The following is a 21,222-nucleotide window of genomic DNA, read 5'->3' as shown; positions in this document are numbered from 1 at the left end:
TCCTGAGAGGCAATGAACACCTCCCTAAATAACTGCCATGGTAGATATTAGGCACTGTCAATCCATTTTATTTAGACCATATGCAAGAAAAGTACAGGTTTAAGGTAAAAACATACCACCAAAAAGTCAGACTATCTTTCTCTACAGCTGTGAAATAAAACCACATCATTGAGATTTGCCTTCTTGACAGAAACCAAATCTCAGTTTCCAGACTCATCTCTCCAGGTCACCTCTTGCTAACAGTTCAACAGTAATTTCTAGGAATACTATTATATGGATTCACATCTTTGAGCAGTATACACTTTATCCTCTTTATGTTGTGTATGAATCTCTGACAAGTACAACAATGTACAGTTCCTTAAGAATAGAAGTGATGGGCATTGTAGTACAGGTACCAAAGATCCAAGCCAGATCCACCTCTAGTTAGAATGAACTGTATCTCACCTCCTCTCCACTTTCACTTTTCACAACTTGCTGTGCTTTCATAACTTTGGTTGATGCTATTGCTGTTGCCAAAGCCTACAAGAGGGAGAAAATACAAGGAAAATAAAGGAAAATAGTGTTATAGAACTGCAACAGATGCACAGGCCTTAAAGCAAGCACAGTTGTAAGTACTTACTTCTGCTTTTAAGTCTGAGCGAATTCGGACCACACATCTTTGAACCGCCATTTGAAATGTAAAGCTAATAACTCCTTTAATTTTCAACAAGGCTTCTTCACAAAGATTCCTTCGAGACTAAAAAAAAATAAAGTATTAACATGCAAAGGCCATACAAAAGTATTAACCATGGATGTTATGACAAACTCCTGCATCTTTTAAGACAGTTGGTAAATAAGGTAATTTTGTAGAAGAAAATAAATAGTGCCGGTTACAATTATTTTTAATACACATATACTGACATTTCATATTGCTACAAACCTTGTCATAACAAAATTTACAACATTTTTGCTTATATTTTAAAAGTCAGACAAGGATGGAATCAACTGTAAATAATCAGGAAAAAGTGCTGAAAAGCAAAGAATGTTTTTCTCCGTATGATCAGCTAAACAGTCCCCTGAGGTTAAGTCCGGATTGAGTGGAGCGCTCATTGATGTGTAGTTAGTGTTTAAGTTGCTATTTATCAGACACCTTGTATCCATACTGACTGAATGCATCAAAGCAGCTGTTGTATCCTTCAGCTACCTCATCTGTGGCAGCTCATGGACATCAAAGCACAGCATAATCTTAACTCTGATTTCAAGGGAAAAAATGTTTGGTTAAAAAACCAACTGCATGTTATGTTTAAAGCAAGTGACAATGCCTACTGTGCAATAACATTACATTGACCTATACTGGTTGCATCTAGTCTACATTACCTTAAAATGTTTTCTTACTTTTTCAGTATTTAGAAAACAAGATGGTTACTACAAAGAGAGTAAAATATCTATTTGGGAGACTGTTACCACAAACAAAAAAGCTACATTGTAGTGGGTTACCAGAGATAGATACATATATACACACCTTGACAGTCTTATAGACTCAAGTGTTAGTCAAGTTTCATCAATCTGCTAACTAACTGGTTCAGCTAAACTATACAGAGGCAAAACTCAGCTTACTTCCATGCACATATGAATGTCATTTTGGACTGTATTAAAGAACATTAATAATTAGAATTGTGGCAATATAGTAGGCCTGGGCTACTATATATCTTTACACAAAAGTGTGGGGGGGAGGGGGCAAACTGCATTGTACAAGTGAAAGACAAATAAAACCACCTCTGGCCACGAGGAGGGAAGGCACAAAAGGGTGTGAGGCAACATGGTTTAGTAGACTAAACAAGGGGTGATTGCATGGATACATACATCAACTGACAGAGTCTCTCCTTCTGAGAGCTTGGTCAAATCATATAATCTGTGTCTCTGTTTCCCTAAATGGAGTAATACCTATTCCACAGATAGTTTACTACTTTAAGTTGTAAAACACTACATGAATGCTAAGCCTCACCAGAGTGTGTACAAATCCCTTCACTAGCTGGAGACTTGGCAACCTCCAGCTATTTGGACAACTGTCCTTTCCATTGATAACTATGAACAAATCCCAGCTGGGCAATCCTTCTACCACAGCATGGAATTTAGGGTTGGGGAAAACAAAACCTAAAGGTAACTCAGGTATCCATGTTTTATATAATGAGTCAGTTAAGTCTGAGATGCATATCAAAGACTCATCTTGCCAACTGTTCCCAAAACCATCAGGCCAACTCTGTGTACTGTGAAGTATCATAGAATATCAGGGTTGGAAGGGACCTCAGGAAGTCATCTAGTCCAACCCCCTGCTCAAAGCCGGACCAATCCCCAATTTTTGCCACATATCCCTAAAGGCCCCCTCAAGGATTCAACTCACAACTCTGGGTTTAGCAGGCCAAAGCTCAAACCACTGAGCTATCCCTCCCCCCCTACCAGTAATTATGGTAGACAAGTCATTCACAGTTCGTGGGGGAGTGGGAGGGATAACAAAAAGTGGGCCCAAAAGTGCTAAGGCTGCCTCTCGTGTAGTGTTCTTAAAAATTAATAAAAGATTCTGATTATTTGGGGCTGACAAAAAATCCTGCCAACTCCGGCTAAAATTATACAGACTACCCATTTGTTACCACTATGAAGTCTTATTGGGAAGATTAGACAGCAGTAGATCAATCAACAGACTTCTGTTGTACTACATTTTTTGTTTTTTGACTGAGATCATTATCAAACTCTACAGAATGTAGCTTTATTTTGAATAAACTGATCAAGAACTATTTGAGGTCTCCAACAAGTCAAGAAAGATTTACAGGATTTCCAATCACTCTTACAAAACATGAACTGGTAAAAAGCCTTAAGTAGGTCAACTCTGACATATGAATTTGCAGGCCCAAAAAATCAGACAAGTCTATTCAAAACTTTGAATTCCTGCAGATGTGTTTGATACATTGAAACAGTTCTTAAGTTTAAAAAGAAAAATAATTTAATAAAAACAGACTGCTCTTTATTCACATGAATACACAGAGGAAGGTAATGGGTCATCGCTGGAGACAAGAGTCAATTATGGGGGCAGGGAAGCAGCATTGCAGACAGAAGCTGGTTTTTTTGTTTTAATTTTGGCAGGGATGAAGTTAGTTATTTGACAGTAAGAATGTTTCACAGACCTGGCAAAAAATGCTAAGGCCAGCCATGCATACACATAGATGAAGTTACACACATACCTCAGACCGAATCTTCTTTGTCAAGTGCTATATAAAGCTAAATTATTGTTATTGTTCACATCCTCTACCATTGTATAGTTCCCAACTTATTCTAACACTTAAAACTGCTTTGTAGGGATGTTTTACTGCTGCTGTGTTATTCCAGGCACCTCGAATATCAGTAGGGTTTCTTTGATAGTCTCATGAAACTCAGAACTATGTACATTAGCTAATCCAGCCAGCACACAGCCAGATTCTTCTTTTCCTTTAATAATGAGCTGAGAAAACATGCTGGTGTATTCCAGGCAACCGGAGAAGCCTGAAGTTCTGCTCTCTGGATCCAAACATCTAAATACCTTGTTATACACTTTTTACTAGGATAGCAATGAATATCTTTGCCACAATGCTTAAAAAGTGAAATTGCAAAGAGCTGCATTAGCTCCATTTGTCAGGGAACACAAATAAGAGGTCTTCAGACCTGCTGGCCTCAGTCCATTTACGGGATTATATGTACTTGAATTGGCAGACAAAGGAGAAGTGGATAGAGTTTATCTGTGTTTTAGAGAAGCTTTAGAGACTCTGATGCACAAATGATCTACAATGTTAGTAAACATAATAGGAGCATACTATTGGAATGTATTAAAAACTGGTTTGAAGATACAAAAGCAAGTGATGCTGATAAACGAACAAGTGAAGGGTTCCAAGGTAAGTACTTATTTCTTTACTACGCATACAAATGACTTGGAGTACAATCTAATTTCAAAAGGAGCTAAATGTACTCACAAGAAAATATGAGGAAGGAAATGCTATTGATAAACTGGGTTCCCAGACATGCTTACTTGGAAAAACGTAAAGTAACAAAACAAAGGATCAGGTCTGATCATTTAAAATGGGTACAAAGCTGAAGATACAGAGACCTGAGGGCATTTGTGAAGAACATGCTTAAAAAAATCTACATGCTATTTGGCAGCCGTAAAAAAGCAAACATAGCCCTGGGGTGTTGTACACAGGGTATGGTGGATAAATCTGTAGAAGTTATTTTGACATTACATAAAGACTCAGTGAGATCTCACTATCTCAAGTGCCAGTCTGGACACTATAGTAGAAAACATCTCACAGACTACAAGATGATGTAGCAAAAGGACGCTAACAAAATTCAACGTTCCTTAGAGTTATAATAGAAGATTAGTCAGTGGCTAGAATCTCTCATGCTGGTACAGGCAATTGTGAAAAATAAGGAATGGTTTTGATTCCAGTGCTCTGACCACAGAGAAATATCATGAATCGAGATTGATAAAAGGCAGTATCTCAATTATTCTAAAGGTGACTGAAACAGGAAACAAAATTGGCAAAGATGGAAATGGAATTATTTAAAAATACAAAGTTACAAAGCAACTAGCCATAAATATTTCTTGCATTAAATGTCTTTAAATTATACATCAGTATTTCAAAATATGACTCACAGGAGTTGCTGGCATACATGAAAATAATAAAAGCATTCTTTGAATGCCCTTCTTTTTTGGTGCAAAGTATGTTTGAATATAACATGCATGTACATTATCACAGTATTTCCCTATCATTTCCAGTCTGATTCCTAATGATAAGTACTTAGGATTTACTTACTGAATCATCAAGGCCATCTATATGTAAAACCACTGTTTTAGCACGTTTATTTGTACTGCCCAGGAAAAACTGAGCTTTCCGCCGGCAAGAATTCATTTCATTCACACCATCCATGTCTGACATGTTGGAAGCTTGAAGGATGTCATAGACTTCAGAGGCTAAAAGTTTAGTCTCTCCTGGTGTAGTAGTCCTTAAAGAAAAAATAATACATTGAGATTTATAAGGATCTATTTTCACAGTTTTATTTCAATTAGCTGCCCCATTTATGACTCAGTATCTTGAATGATCAGCACACTACGGAAGCATTTTATATAGCTAATATGCAGTTAGAAGAAAAGACTCCTTAATTTAAAAAAAATAAAATAAAAGAGAGGGTCTACCCAACCCACTTCCATCATCCATATGCCAGTGCTATTACCAGCCTGAAACTGAAGCCAGAATGTTTATGTTAATTTTATACCTGTGAGCTTCTTTTGCACCATTATTTTTTAATGATATATCAAGAACACTTTTAGCTTTTATTTCTCTCTCTGCTATGTGTCATATCTATTTAGAAACTTGCAAACACAATAATTAAACTGATTGACAAACTTTGATAACCCCCCCCCCCCCCACAACATGTTGATTAGGATACAATGCAACCATGTTGTGTTCTATTTGCTTAATAGCATCTTTGATTAATCTCAGTTCCCAGAACTATGTTGACATAGCTGGTGCTACAAAAAGAAAGCAAATGCAGCTGTAGATATAACATAAATAGTTGCCCCTGTACGAGAGGATATCAAACTGCCTTAGAGATAAGTATTCCATCTCTTACCTACCTTGTGGGGTACCATTCCCATTTTACCTGGAATTTTACATTTTAAATAGAGTCACAGAGATTAAGTAACAAGTCAAAAGTTCTGCAGAAAGTCAACAGCAGAGCAGGGACTAAAACCCACAAGTTCAGACTCCCAGGTCCCTGCTCTAACCACCATTCCACACCCTTCTCGACTGTGGATCTTTAAAAATAGCATTGTGGAGATATTCCGTATTAAATAAGTTAAAAGTAGGTTAAAATTGGTGGCATAAGCTATATGGGAAGCTTTAAAGGAAATGAATTTAGATATTAGACTGGACATCTTTCATTATTTTCTTATGCTTAATCACAACTGAATTTAATGGGCCAAATTCATCACTGAATTAATTTCACTGACTTCAATGGAGGGCAGGATTTGACCCATCATTAATAAACTATAATATTTTGAATGAATAAAAACAACACTACAGCAACATCGTACAATGCATCTTACTGTGGCCAATCATAGGCATAAATATATTGTAGTAAATAGCTAAGTTTTTCCTTTGAAGCTTTCTTCCTTACTATTTCATCCCAATAACTAGCCCGGGTCAAACATTACCTCCATCCCAATTTCATATCACAGAAGAATAATGTTGGAGCAAAATCTTAGTCAATTCCCTCCCTCTAGGTCTCCTACTGAGTCTTGTCTTCTCTTCCCTGTGACTGTCTTTTAGACTGTAAACTCTTTAGGGAAGAACTATCTTATTTGAGTATCAGTACAATGTTCACCATGCCTGCACTTAAATTAAAGTGATACTGTGAGGTTTGTCCTAAAGATGATAAAAAACAAGACACTGGGGCCTGAACCAGTACAGCATTTAAACAGTCACTTAAAATTAGGCACATGCTTAAGTTCATCCCTCTACAAGGAAAAACATACTTAAGTAAATCGAGGTCAGATAAAAAATGCATGCTTTTTTTTCATGATACTCAGATTCACTGGACAAAATGCGTACATGTCGTCCACGGCTTGAAGTTGAAGGATGGCGTCTATATTTAGGTGCTAAAATTTGACAGCAGTGCCATGTGAGCTGATGCCTCAAGGAACGATAAGTTAACTTTCAAGAAAATGACAGCTTAACAGGGCACCATAACACTAAACAGCCGTTCGTTATGTTAAATTGTGTCCAACAAAATTAAAAGACACAGAAGCAAAGTCTTCTGTAATACCTATTCCCTTTCAAATATAATTTGTTTTTCCATTAAACTTAACTGGCCAGTTCACAATCAGTATAACTTTTTCCCAAAAGCTTTTTTCTAAATACAGTAACTCCTCACTTAACGTCATCCTAGTTAATGTTGTTTTGTTGTTATGTCATTGATCTATTAGAGAACATACTCATTTAATGTAGCGCAATGTTTGCTTATAACATTGTTTGGCTGTGGGGGCTTGGACCCAGGATGGGCTGACAGCTCCCCTCCACCCTCCCAGTGCCTCCTGCCTGCTGGTGGCCCCGTAGATCAGTAACTCCCCCCTCTCTTCCTGCACCTCCCACCTGCAGCAATCAGATGTTTCGCAGCATTTAGGAGGCTCTGGGGGGGACGCGGTGCGCAGCCTTCCTCCTCCCCCCTAGAGCCTCCTGAACACCCCGAAACACCTGATAGCTGCAGGCGGGAGGCACAGGGAGGAGCGAGGACATGGGGCACTCGGGAGGAGGAGGTGGAGCAGGGGTAGGAAAAGGCAGGGTGGGAGGGCAGCGAGGGCTGGAAGAGCCAGGGGTTGAGCATCCCCCAGCACTTTGGAAAGAACAGCAAGAGGAGCAGCTGGATGATCCACGCTCTTTCAACCTCTGACTCCACCACCTCAACCAAGCTTCACTATCATCGTTGCTGAGTACAGTATTAAATTGTTGGTTTAAAATTTATACCTATATTACACTGTTTGTTTAAAACTGTTTAAAATGTATCCTGTATATCTATATAATGTCTTTTGTCTGGCTGAAAAAATTTCCCTGGAATCTTACCCCCACAATTTACATTAATTCTTATGGGGAAATTGGATTAGTTTAACATCATTTCGCTTAAAATTGCATTTTTCAAGAACATAACTACAATGTTAAGCGAGGAGTTACTGAACAAGTTTCTTATCTTAGCCTTAGAGTACATCATGGAACACAAAATAATCAGTTCAGAAAAGACAGAGACTACGATAATAAAAGTTCCTTAAAAAAAAATCCCACTAAAAACATTAGCCATAAAAAGGCACAGAAACTTAAAATTCGAAGTTGAATGGTATGCTATCTAATAATGAAATGGGACTTAATGTATAATGTAACAGTAAGCTGCATATATTTAGTGCTCCAATATCACAGTTGGCAGGAATTCTTATATAATTCCAGCTATCTTCATATAACTTAATTATTAAAATAACCTGCTAATTTGACAGCACAAAAAGCAAAATCTGCTATTTTTTACAGACACATTAAAAAAGTATTCTCTAGGTTGTCCCCAAAACAATCCTTTTTTTTTAAAAGTAAGGAAACTGCTAAGGAAAATCATTGAACAAATGTATTATCATTAACAACTTCTACTCATCAGTCTGCAGGGGAACACAAACTATCTTCCCATTCAAGTTAATGAGAGTTGGGATTGGGTACCAGAATCTCTGTTCACACAAAGATGATAAAACGTAAGAGTTACTATTTTTCAGAAAAGGTTTAGACACTATTTGAATACTGAACTGTAAATCAATGCATTAAGAAAGCTTAACAGTATAAATTGCAGATAACTAATTTTCTAAAAATGTAAAGGGTTTGTAGCAGGTTGCCCACAAACATAAGTATTACTTGACGGAGCGAGTTACTCAACAAGATTCAGCTCACATCGCATACGTACTATAACAATAGCAGTAAAATGAAACTAAATAAATGAACAGTCAAAGAGAGGCAAGCTGAAGTGATACCACCACAGTATAAAATCAGAGATACAAACCAGAAATAGGAATATCAGTCAAAGTAAAGTTATATGAAGTATCCATCTACATAATGCAATACTGCCAATAATTCCAATAACTAAGTTACAAACAAAAAACAGCATTATGCCAAATACATTACAGTTTCTAATGTGCTGGTAAAATAGAGTAAAATCTAAGTCTTGCACCAACCTGTTCCTGTTTCAGTTAAAGGGACTAACAATATAACATCACCACATGATTAATTAAGGATGAAAGTATGAAAAACTAATACAATTATTACAAAATTAAACACTTTTTGGCAGAAAAATAAGTTGATCATGACCAGGGAAATATATAGTAAAACCAATACCATATTTAAAACTTCTATGTTCTTTTGTGTTTGTATGGCACCTGGAACACTATGGGTGCTACTGGAAAAATAAAAATAAAAAACATAAAAATGTAAACCACTAATGCACAGTATAAATACAGTAAAATGTGAACAGGCAAGACAGTCTAGCAAAGACTAAAATACAATGAAGTTAAATCAAAGCTCTAGCAGTACTGTCAACACTGGATCAAAGTAGTATGTGATATGTCAGGAGAGGATGTGTGAGATAGATCCTGTTTAAAAAAATAAAATAACTTAATTGCAAACACAGTAAACTCTGAAGCAATGGTGTGTGCGCTCAACTAAATGTGTACAGTTCATCACAGGGTTCTTATCTTTCACATTGTGATGGGGTATATCTATTTCACCCAGATTTTTCGAAGCCATTCATCCTACAGACGGATGCCTCAGAAGTGGGGTTTGGGGCCGTACTGTCACGGGAGCTGGATGGGGAGGAACGCCCCATGCTCTACCTGAGCCGGAAGCTACACCCCAGGGAGACTAAATATTCCACCATCAAGGAGGGCTCAGCAGTGAAGTGGGCGATTGAGGCCCGAAGGTATTACCTATGAGGGGGCCCCTTCCGCCTCATCACGGACCATGCACCTTTCCGTTGGATCAACACCATGAAGGACTCGAATGCCCAGATTATGTGGTGGTACCTCTCCCTCCAAGACTACAAGTTCAGTGTGCTACACCATATAGGTAGGGATCATGCTAATGCGGACTTCTTTTCCTGAATGGGAGGGGAGGATGAAGGAGAAGGACCCTCGCGGGGTCCTTGCTTGAGGGATAGAGTGTGTGGCAGGGTGTAACTACCCTGCATTGACCCCGCTCAGGTTAACTGCACACTGTGGGCCAAAGAGGCCACCCCCCTTGCCTCTGCCGGGCATGCTCAACCAGGAGACAGGATATAAAAGGGAGTGGTCTAGCTCAGTCTGGGCTGGCTGAGGAGGAGAGCGGATGCATACTGGAGGCTCCTGCCAGGGAGCTGCAGGGGCTACAGACCATGGAGGTCAACCCACTGGGATCAACGGCAGAACCACCAGACCTTGGAGGAAGAGTGAATCGGAATGCTGACGCCCTCAGGAAAACTCACAGAGCAGGAACCAAGGGTAGGAAGCAACCCAGGGAACACAACTCTCAAAATAGGAAACTGAGCCAAACTGCAGACTCCTGATTTTACAGAGGCCTGGGTCAGGACCTGGTGGAGAAGGGTGGGCCAGGGTCCCCCTGCCCTGCCCCGCCCCATACCTACCTCAGGGTGCAGGCACTACTCAAGGGCTCCAGCTCCGTGGCCCAGAGCAGCCCCGCGGGGCCCTGTGGGGCTCCGGCCACGGTGCCCTACTTTATAGGCTAGGGCATTAGTATCTATTCTAGCCACTTGAGCTGTAACCCATTATTTGTCGCATGCGACCTGACACCTTGTGTTGGGGTGTATCTACCCCATGACACAAATATTTAAGAGGTCAAAAATAGTGAGTACATTTTATAAAGAGCAAATAACTGATCCTACTAACACTGTTGTCAATGGGATAACTTATGGTAATCAAAGCTATTCCAAATGGAAAGTGTCTGGAGAATTGGATCCTAACATTTTAAAGTTAAGTTTCATTTAATGTAATTTATATATTCATGGAAAACAGCACCTGTTATGAGTCCCAGGGAAGCTGTTTATGTTCATAGTACTGAACCGAGTGAATTTCTGTCTTAACCCTAAAATGAGAGCTAACTAGTGTGGTTTCTGCACAGGTCGATTTACATTCCGTGTTACATATGGTCTGAGGAATCTTACTGAAAAGTCTGAAGCACGGATATAAAAACCTCACATTTAAACTGCCCTTTTATCATTGAATGTTTCCACTGAAATCAGTAAAGAAATATATAATATGAAAGGACTCAGTAAAGTATTCTCTCTAAAGACATCTATTTGGAGAAACCCATTCTTACAATGAACCTCAATTGTCTTTCCAAACGTTTGGGAAAGTGTATGTTTTGTTAGAAGTCAGCATTTCCAGAGGGCCACAATGCATATTTTTAATACTGAAATACAGTAATTAGAGACCTCAGGAATGGAGGTTGTTCATAATTCAGAAAAAGTTATGGTTCTTTCAGAAGTTTACAACTGAATATTGACATAATACAGATTTCAAACTTTACTACGCAGAAGAATGCTACTGCTTTCCTTTTTTTTTTTTTTTTTAATAGTGTACATTTTAACACAGTATTGTATTTGCTTCCTTTGGGGGGAGGGGGCTTCTGCAGCTGCCTGACTGCGTACTTCTGGTTCCAAATGAGGTGTGTGGTTGGTCAGTTTGTAAATCTAGTGCTCATAACTCTGAGGTTCTACTGTATAAATATGCTTGACAGAGGCACTCTCCAGTTAAATATAGGTTCACAAAAAATCAGCTGATTTTTTGCCATAACTGATAAATTATTGCATTTCCAATCACCATAGTGCACCAATTAAATGTCAGAGAGACTTTATCCTACACGATATTGAAAGTACATGGAAGGAAGCTCTAAGTTATCCATTACAAATTTAACACACTGTGGGCAGGTGTTAAGAATTTTTCAAGAGTTAAATGTATAAACTAACGCTTCAAATAAGGGTTATAATTTTGTTTTATTAAAATTATAATAGGATAACAAATCTTTCTATATACACTTTAACTATATGCTTTTATCAAATATACCAAACTGTCCCTCAATCTATTCATTTTCAGTGGCCAATTTCTCATAAGCTTCACTATTCTTATGTTCAAGATAGTTTCAGTCAGTTGGGATAGTTTTGATTGGCACTAAGGTGCACAAGATTGGATACTCCACGGCATGTTGATGGCAATCAGCTAAATAGGGAAAAGTTGCCAACACTTGTTTCCAGAAATGGATCTGTCACTAACACTAGCTTGCTGAAAATTTACAGCACAGATGAAAATCCAAAAGGCAGAGCACAATATTGAAGAAGACTTGCAAGACAAAACCATAGGGATTACTTCTGCTTGGGGATTATGTAAAAAGTAGGCAAGCATTTTGGAGGCTAAAATATTATTTGGTATAATTGCTAAGGACATTGAGTTGGTGCTCTAAGATAGGATAATTGTTCTGAGATCTCTTTTCGATCAACAAAATTGATCAGGATTCTGAGAGTTGCTCAACATTGCCTCTATTGCTGAACAGGTATTGAATAATCTCTTTAATACCCTTGATTTCTTCTCCAGACTACAAGAAGCAGGACAGCAAGGAAAGAAGCAGGAAGTAACTACTTTTGACAAATGATCCAACTCTTCTGTCTTAAGTGTTGAAAGCAAAGAAGCCCCTCTAGTCAAAAGGATGTTGTGAAGGCCAAGACCATAACAGGGTTCAAAAAGAACTAAATAAATTCATGGAGGATAGGTCCATCAATGGTTATTAGCCAGGATGGGCAGGGATGGTGTCCCTAGCCTCTGTCTGGCAGAAACTCGCAATGGGCGACAGAGAATGGATTACTTGATGTTCATTCCCTCTGGGGCACCTGGCATTGGCCATTGTCGGAAGACCGGATACTGGGCTAAATGGACCTTTGGTCTGATCCACTATGGCTGTTTTCATGTTCTTATGACTTTTGATAGAACTGGAGATGGACACTGTCACCACAAGCAGTACCACAGACCTGACAAGAACAGGAGCTTCTTATTCTTTCTGGTATATCAAATGAAGAGGTATACCTGAAGTCTGGCTGGGCATAAAAATTAGAACTGGAAATGAAAGCTTCCAACTTTTCCTGTGTGATAGGCACATTATTCACCTTTTTATTTTCTTCGAGTCCTAGTCTAAAGGTTCCCTGAACATCTGGCTGTCACTATATGGCAGGGCCATGATGTCAAATTTAGCACAACTGATGAATGACCCGTTATAACTTCAGTAACGATGGTGGGCTATCATGTGCCCAGCAATAAATCAGGTGAATAAATGGATGCAATCCTGCAAGCCATCAGGGTCCTCTACAAAGGGAAAGAGCCTCTTAGGACTGTAAAGAGCAGCTCTTCAAGAGGGTTGATCTCAGCAATGTGGTCAATTAGAGTCTAAGAAGTGTAGAGGGAGTAAATCAAAAGGAGTAAGTTATGAGGGGAAAATGAAAATAAAAAAAGCTTATCCAATTCTTGTCCTAAGACTAAGATTTCAGTGGGTAAAGAATTGGTCATCCTTTTCATCAGGAAGCCTGTATAGAGAATTAGCAAGTGGAATAGGTATGCTGGGCTGCACAGAATTTATTTATTTCTGGACCACTTGTTGAAGACAAATTACATAACTCAAAAGTTAATAATGTTTGAGATTCCCTATAGGAGACAATCAATATTATTCTTGCACAGAATCAGTAGGCTTGCCAAGAAAATAAAATTGTGATTTGTCTGGAACCGCTGCCATGAGACAGTTATCACTTGAGAAATCTGGTCATTCAAATCCAGCCAGGGCCTGGCGACAAATCTGGAGTAGCGGACAGTTGAATCTAATGCTCTTGTACCCTTCTGAACCCAGTTCCTCAAAAGGTAAGTAACTTCTTAGAGGATATGTATCAGTAGGAATTTTTGAGTATTAACTAACTTGAAATTGACTAGCATGTCAGAGGGAGATTTTTCAATAGCTTATTTCCCAGCTGGCTCTCTGGATTTTCACCACAGTGGGTAAAGGATCCTCCAATTAGTACTGGGAAGAAGAGAGGTCTGAATTAAAGGATGGAAATGGAAGATAATATCCCATATGGTAACCAGACCCCCTTTGTATCTCACATTACGTGCTAGGTTGACCCTTGGCCTTTTGAACATGCTGTTACTGATGTGAAAGCTCCAGCCTCTTCCAAAGCCATGACTAGCAGCAGATGATCTAGAGAGGTTTGACACATTAGGCAGAGAGATCTGGAGGGCCCAGATTGCATTGCTTCAGCAAGAGAAGAGCATTTGTTTTCCTCTTCACCTTCATCCGTCTGTCAGTAACTGCACAGCTGCCTAGGTTTGTTCAGCTCCATATGCTCATTAGATAGCTTTAACAAAATGAGATATCTGCATATAACCAAAAACTCCAGCTTTAACAATATGAGTGCCCATACAGCCCTACTGAAAAAAGCCCTCTGCTTATCTATTGGGCAGCAGCAGAGCAACACACTGCCCAGCCATCATACCTCAACCTTTAGCTGGAGGAATTACCTTTAGAAGTAACAGGTGGGACTTATTCCATGGCCCATGAAATTCTTGGCCTCTCTGCTGAGTCTGCCAATCAAAGCAAAGTGTGGTAGTTACTTTGTGACCATATGGGAGCTGGAACTGAGACCGAAACTCATCTCATAAAGAGAGCTACCAAGCATCCATTAGAAAAGAACAACTGTTAAGCCCTAACTGAATTGGGCTGGTGTAAGGAAGGAAGGAAAATATATATTTTGTAGTTTAACTAAAACAAAGGAGTTTTTAGCAGCCATGAAAATGCTTTGAAAACAGAGGGGTTGGAGGTGAATGTAACAGGGCCTTGAAAATAATACGTTTAAAAGACAAGTTTTGGGAAGAATGCGGACATTAAAAGGTAACTGGTAAGATAGGAGGAAAAGTCCTTGAAAAACACTCTAAATTATAGAAGATGGTCATGAACTGATTAAAAGTGTTCAGTAATGTACTGGTAGTCATAGAATCATAGAATATCAGGGTTGGAAGGGACCCCAGAAGGTCATCTAGTCCAAACATGCTCAAAGCAGGACCAATTCCCAGTTAAATCATCCCAGCCAGGGCTTTGTCAAGCCTGACCTTAAAAACCTCTAAGGAAGGAGATTCTACCACCTCCCTAGGTAATGCATTCCAGTGTTTCACCACCCTCTTAGTGAAAAAGTTTTTCCTAATATCCAATCTAAACCTCCCCCACTGCAACTTGAGACCATTACTCCTCGTTCTGTCATCTGCTACCATTGAGAACAGTCTAGAGCCATCCTCTTTGGAACCCCCTTTTTGGTAGTTGAAAGCTGCTATCAAATCCCCCCTCATTCTTCTCTTCTGCAGGCTAAACAATCCCAGCTCCCTCAGCCTCTCCTCATAACTCATGTGTTCCAGTCCCCTAATCATTTTTGTTGCCCTTCGCTGGACTCTCTCCAATTTATCCACATCCTTCTTGAAGTGTGGGGCCCAAAACTGGACACAGTACTCCAGATGAGGCCTCACCAATGTCGAATAGAGGGGAACGATCACGTCCCTCGATCTGCTCGCTATGCCCCTACTTATACATCCCAAAATGCCATTGGCCTTCTTGGCAACAAGGGCACACTGCTGACTCATATCCAGCTTCTCGTCCACTGTCACCCCTAGGTCCTTTTCCGCAGAACTGCTGCCTAGCCATTCGGTCCCTAGTCTGTAGCTGTGCATTGGGTTCTTCCGTCCTAAGTGCAGGACCCTGCATTTATCCTTATTGAACCTCATCAGATTTCTTTTGGCCCAATCCTCCAATTTGTCTAGGTCTTTCTGTATCCTATCCCTCCCCTCCAGCGTATCTACCACTCCTCCCAGTTTAGTATCATCCGCAAATTTGCTGAGAGTGCAATCCACACCATCCTCCAGATCATTTATGAAGATATTGAACAAAACCGGCCCCAGGACCGACCCTTGGGGTACTCCACTTGATACCGGCTGCCAACTAGATATGGAGCCATTGATCACTACCCGTTGAGCCCGACAATCTAGCCAGCTTTCTACCCACCTTGTAGTGCATTCATCCAGCCCATACTTCCTTAACTTGCTGACAAGAATACTGTGGGAGACCGTGTCAAAAGCTTTGCTAAAGTCAAGAAACAATACATCCACTGCTTTCCCTTCATCCACAGAACCAGTAATCTCATCATAAAAGGCGATTAGATTAGTCAGGCATGACCTTCCCTTGGTGAATCCATGCTGGCTGTTCCTGATCACTTTCCTCTCATGCAAGTGCTTCAGGATTGATTCTTTGAGGACCTGCTCCATGATTTTTCCAGGGACTGAAGTGAGGCTGACTGGCCTGTAGTTCCCAGGATCCTCCTTCTTCCCTTTTTTAAAGATTGGCACTACATTAGCCTTTTTCCAGTCATCCGGGACTTCCCCGGTTCGCCACGAGTTTTCAAAGATAATGGCCAATGGCTCTGCAATCACAGCCGCCAGTTCCTTCAGCACTCTCGGATGCAACTCGTCCGGCCCCATGGACTTGTGCACGTCCAGCTTTTCTAAATAGTCCCTAACCACCTCTATCTCCACAGAGGGCTGGCCATCTCTTCCCCATTTTGTGATGCCCAGCGTAGCAGTCTGGGAGCTGACCTTGTTAGTGAAAACAGAGGCAAAAAAAGCATTGAGTACATTAGCTTTTTCCACATCCTCTGTCACTAGTTTGCCTCCCTCATTCAGTAAGGGGCCCACACATTCCTTGGCTTTCTTCTTGTTGCCAACATACCTGAAGAAACCCTTCTTGTTACTCTTGACATCTCTGGCTAGCTGCAGCTCCAGGTGCGATTTGGCCCTCCTGATAACATTCCTACATGCCCGAGCAATATTTTTATACTCTTCCCTGGTCATATGTCCAACCTTCCGCTTCTTGTAAGCTTCTTTCTTGTAGTGTCCTTTAACATATCAATATTATCTTGAAGAAAGCAACCCAGTTATAATTCTTGTCTAGTCCAGGTCTAAGAAAAGAGTCCAACCCCAGAGTGCCCAAATCTGTTTCTTAGCTAAGGTCAGCAATTGCAATGACATCACTTGTTTGTTAAAGAATGAACTCTTTAAGGGTTTAAGCACCCAGGTCTTGCCCTTTCGTGAGTATCTTGATCAAATGCTTATGAATGATTTCTACTGAACAAAGGTAGGAATTGCTTATTGTGTAGGATTTTTAGACATGTTTAGAGCAATTGTACAGATATCATTTAGCCTTTGGATTTAATAAAGCAATTTATGGTTGAACTAGTGTTTGATATTGATTGTTTGACGGTATTGGTAATATTAATTCCAGTGTCTGGTTTCATATTGGTGACCTATAGGCAAAAGTCTCTGAAGCTCATTAGCAATGCCCAGAGGCATCCAGTGCCCTAATAAGTGCTACTATTACACCTTCAAGGGTGAAGTTTTCTGGAAAGAATATTTATTAAATCAAGATCTGACCTTTCCAGAGCTTACACGGGCAGGGTCTTCCCACTTTCTGCACACACAACCACCATCTCACATATACTGCTCTCAGTCTTCTTCAAATATACCCTAATACGTGCCCCCCACCCTGTTCTTAAAAGCACTGCACTCATTAACCAAAATACACTAAACTATTAACTCAACATTCAAATATGTTCTGCAATGCAAAATCCTCTCAAACTATACCAAAATCCTAATACTAACATATATATTTTTCCCCACATGATTCATTATCCAAATTTGAACTTACAACCTTCAGATGCACAGCTCAGAGCTCTTCACTTCAGTTATAGGAGTAAGTGGTAGTGGAGGCATGTTGTTATTCTCTATGAGGAGCATCCCAAAGACGATGACAACTATTTGTGAATTAGCACTAGAATGTTGGCTATAAGTATTCCAGGTTTCTATTCCTGACTCTGGGGGCAGAGAATGGGCCAGTGGTTTAAACACAGACAAGTGCAGTCAGCTGCTGAACCCGGGATCTCTACAACTAAAACATGTACTACTATCACTTCAGCAAAAGGACCATTTTCACTAGCATGGGGGCAGTAACAGACTCAAACATCTCTAATTTTGAGGGCTACTAGAGACGGAAGAGAGCCACATTGTGTTATCTCCTTGAGGAACCTAGCCTAATTTAGCCTATTTCACCTAAAAGGAAGCATGGCAACATGAATGAGACTTGGGTCTGTCACAGAGATCTGAGTTCTATTCCCAGCTCTGCCTAACGATTAACCTGCATCTTAAACACATATGGTCTGAAGAACTTCAGCCTTGCAATCTGAAATCAGTTTAAGCCCTAACCCGTTTTCCTCTGCCTCTTCACACGCCACACTCATTTTGTGTTGGCGCTGAACGTATAACCTTAAGCTGATGCTAAATAATTTGTTTGTGCATGGGATGTGGGGGTGGTCTTTTGAAATTAAAAGCTTGCTAGTGTGAAATTTTAGATTTGAACCTGCGGCCCTCATCTGTGTATGGCAGTGTGATGTTCGAGCTGGCCTCACACCAAAATTATCGCTGCTCTGTCTGCTTAGGTGAAAAACTTGGGTAATCTAGTGGTGGACATGTTATAGATCTTATGCAAAGATAAGCCAAACTTGTATTGGTCAGTCTAGCAGGTGTGCTACTGCTGCTTAAACTGGCAGTTTTAAACTAAATCCTAAACATATCTCGGGGTCTTTTAAGACCCATGGATCCTTCTAATCCAGCCATGCTGTGCTCATGGTATTGAGAGAATTAGCACTGCAAATTTGGAAGATTTGTCTTTCCAGCAGCTCCAGAACATAAGAGTTATAACAAGGTCCCAGCACAACCTACCTGTAGGCAGTCCTCGCCAGGGATGGGGACAGCATTGAGTGCTACCAAGGCCTGAGTGCAACATGTGTTGCCAAGCCTTTTGGGGTGAGCAGTAGTAGAGCTTTCAAGAACAACTCTTGGCTATAGCATTTCTTCCTATAAATGCCAATCAATACAATTGCCAGTTAAAGCAATAAATCCGTGTGTGCAAGTTTGTTAAAGATTTTTGGACAATCTATATGAATCTGTTTTACACATTAAAAGGAGAGTAACACTTTGTACGGTTCTTAATTGTACATAATGACTTTCTGTCTTAAATATATCTTAAAAAAAATAAATAACCTTGCCAAACTTCTGTTACATTAGCTGTACAATGTGTGACTGGTAGTTATACCTCCCCTAAGTTAGAGGCATGAAGTCTTGGCTAGTAAGGGTTGCAAAGTATAAAGACAGGTTTCAGAGTAACAGCCATGTTAGTCTGTATTCGCAAAAAGAAAAGGAGTACTTGTGGCACCTTAGAGACTAACCAATTTATTTGAGCATAAGCTTTCATGAGCTACAGCTCACTTCATCGGATGCAGTGAGCTGTAGCTCACGAAAGCTTATGCAAATAAATTGGTTAGTCTCTAAGGTGCCACAAGTACTCCTTTTCTTTTTTAAAGTATAAAATATTAAAAGCAGTCAGTAGAAGAGCTAGGATTAATGTGCCTTCCCCATGGCTACAGGGTATTGAAAAAGAGAATTTTACTGGTCATGAAGGAAAGGTATGACAGACCTGCAAGATGAATTACAAGCAGCAGATCTGTTATCTCCTTAGCATACTAACTTTACAAATTACCTGTGATATACTAAGCTAGGGAAAGTTTCAATAAGAGCGAGCTCTGCATTTAGACTGTCCATTTTATGCAAGACAAAGACAGTGTGCTCAAGAAATATTTTATGACATTTACATAATCACTCTAAATTTCTCCAGTTTCCTTGATCATCTGTTCCCATTCTATTATGACATGAATATTAAATTGTGGGATGAACCTGTACTCTCGAAGAACCAAATGTAGGTTTTTGTATGCTATATCTATAGTCTCACAAATGCTCTTGAAAGCAATAAAATAATTCCCCTTCGTGTATAGCGTTAATAGTGCAAAACCACTAATCTCTTGTTATTGCAATGTAATTATTTTATTATTTAATAAAAATACACAATGCTAACTAGGCATCGAGTGTTCACTAGTTCAGCCTATTATCCGTTTATCACCAGAAAAGAATACAAACTTTAAACCACAGTGTAACAATAGATTTAAACAGATGTCATATGCTTATCCCAGCTATTTGTCCAATTTCATTTAACTCTTGCTATATACACACACACACTAAAAGGGAGGTCAGTATTTAAACTTCCACAGCTTGGTATCTACCAGATGGACGCATTCCATCAAAATCAGGCCCTATTACTCAATGAAATTTCAGGCTTTTAGCATTTGCTAGATAAAATTGGGCCTAATAGACATAGAACTTCAGTGTTGTAGCTATGTCAGTCCCAGGATATTGAAGGGAGGCGGGTGAGGTAATATCTTTTATTGGACCAACTTCTGTTGGTGAGAGAGACAAGCTTTCAAAAAATATTACTTCACCTACCTTGTCTCTCTAATAGAACTTCATGCTGAGTTTCACAGTATTTAGTTGAAACAGCTTGTCCCAGTAGTGAACAGCGATCACTTAATGTAATATATGTTTATGGCAAGAATCATTTTCATGGTACTTCTGCTATAATGATTTAATGGTAACCTGAGGAGCACCTCCTCTACCTATCCCTCCCCACTGTATGACATTAATGATGTATATAAAGTCATCCCTGCCCTTCCTCAGTGACCATCCTGAAAGAGCAAGATTAACAGTAGTGCTGATAGCATTGAGGGAGAACTCTACTTCTGGTTAACATTTTTTAATAAAAATAAAATAAGTACCTTTCCAGGAAAATTTTACGGGATTACTTATTCTTGGTTTTCAGTGGTAAATTTCAGATGGTTTTACTTTTCTGAAACCTACCAATAAAAAGCAAAACCATGCCTTGGAAAGGTTAAGAATTAACCTAACCCCAGTCATAACATGAATGAACAGGAAAAGCCTGATACCAACATGCAGTCATAATAGCAAAGAGCTGTTGGCTTTCAAAATCCTGAAGAGTCAAGTTGTGGTACTACTACCAAGCATCAGTATGATGAACTATTTCTATTCATTCATGATGAAAGTGTCCAGTTGGCTAGCTGTCACTGAAAAGAAAGGGCTTGTTATCTGCAGAAATATATTTTAAAAAAAACACTGAATTCAATTACTTCATTTCACACATGTATGTTGTAACTTTTGCTTATGTTGGGAGTTATGAGGCTAAATACTGTAGCTAGGATTTATTCAAAAGACTTTCAATGTAGAAAACTCTGGAAAGAGTTAAATGCAGAAACAGATTCCGCATTAAAGTTTTCATGCTCCTGGAACGCTGAATTGGAGCTCAGTTCCCATAAAATAAAGTCTTGCTCTCATAGAATTTAAAATTACCAGAAGAAGAAACTTGTGGTAAGGCAAGAGAGACAAATAGCTTTACAATCTAGAAAATTTTCAAAGGGGTAGACGATTAACACGGCTAATGCTAATCAATGCAATATAGATAATGTACTTGAAAATGAAGATTGTTTAGGTAATAATATTATTTCCTGTTTCAGTGCTCCTAAAACTACTTCCACGTTGATATCACAATGTGTACTTTTATGAGAAACCTCACATTACTGAGGCCAGGAGCGAAGTACCCAGCACAGGCCAGCAGCCAGGAC

The 21,222-nt window shown here is 39.5% G+C and overlaps 1 protein-coding gene across 2 annotated transcripts in view; it reads right to left on the bottom strand.

The window, feature by feature from the left end:
• Positions 1-21,222, bottom strand: part of ARMC1 (armadillo repeat containing 1) — a 50,824-nt gene that overhangs the window by 2,301 nt on the left and 27,301 nt on the right. For both annotated transcript variants that reach the window (XM_075125168.1, XM_048840801.2), the window contains exons 4-6: positions 4,818-5,007; positions 620-736; positions 445-519 (exon numbers count right to left, since the gene is read on the bottom strand). In XM_075125168.1, coding sequence (XP_074981269.1) covers positions 445-519; positions 620-736; positions 4,818-5,007 — 382 coding nt within the window. The remainder of the gene's footprint in view (positions 1-444; positions 520-619; positions 737-4,817; positions 5,008-21,222) is intronic.

The sequence above is a fragment of the Caretta caretta genome, chromosome 2 (assembly GCF_965140235.1).
Source record: "Caretta caretta isolate rCarCar2 chromosome 2, rCarCar1.hap1, whole genome shotgun sequence".
NCBI lineage: Eukaryota > Metazoa > Chordata > Testudines > Cheloniidae > Caretta > Caretta caretta.
Note: the sequence above shows the minus strand (reverse complement) of the source record. Positions and strands in the feature narration are given on the sequence as shown.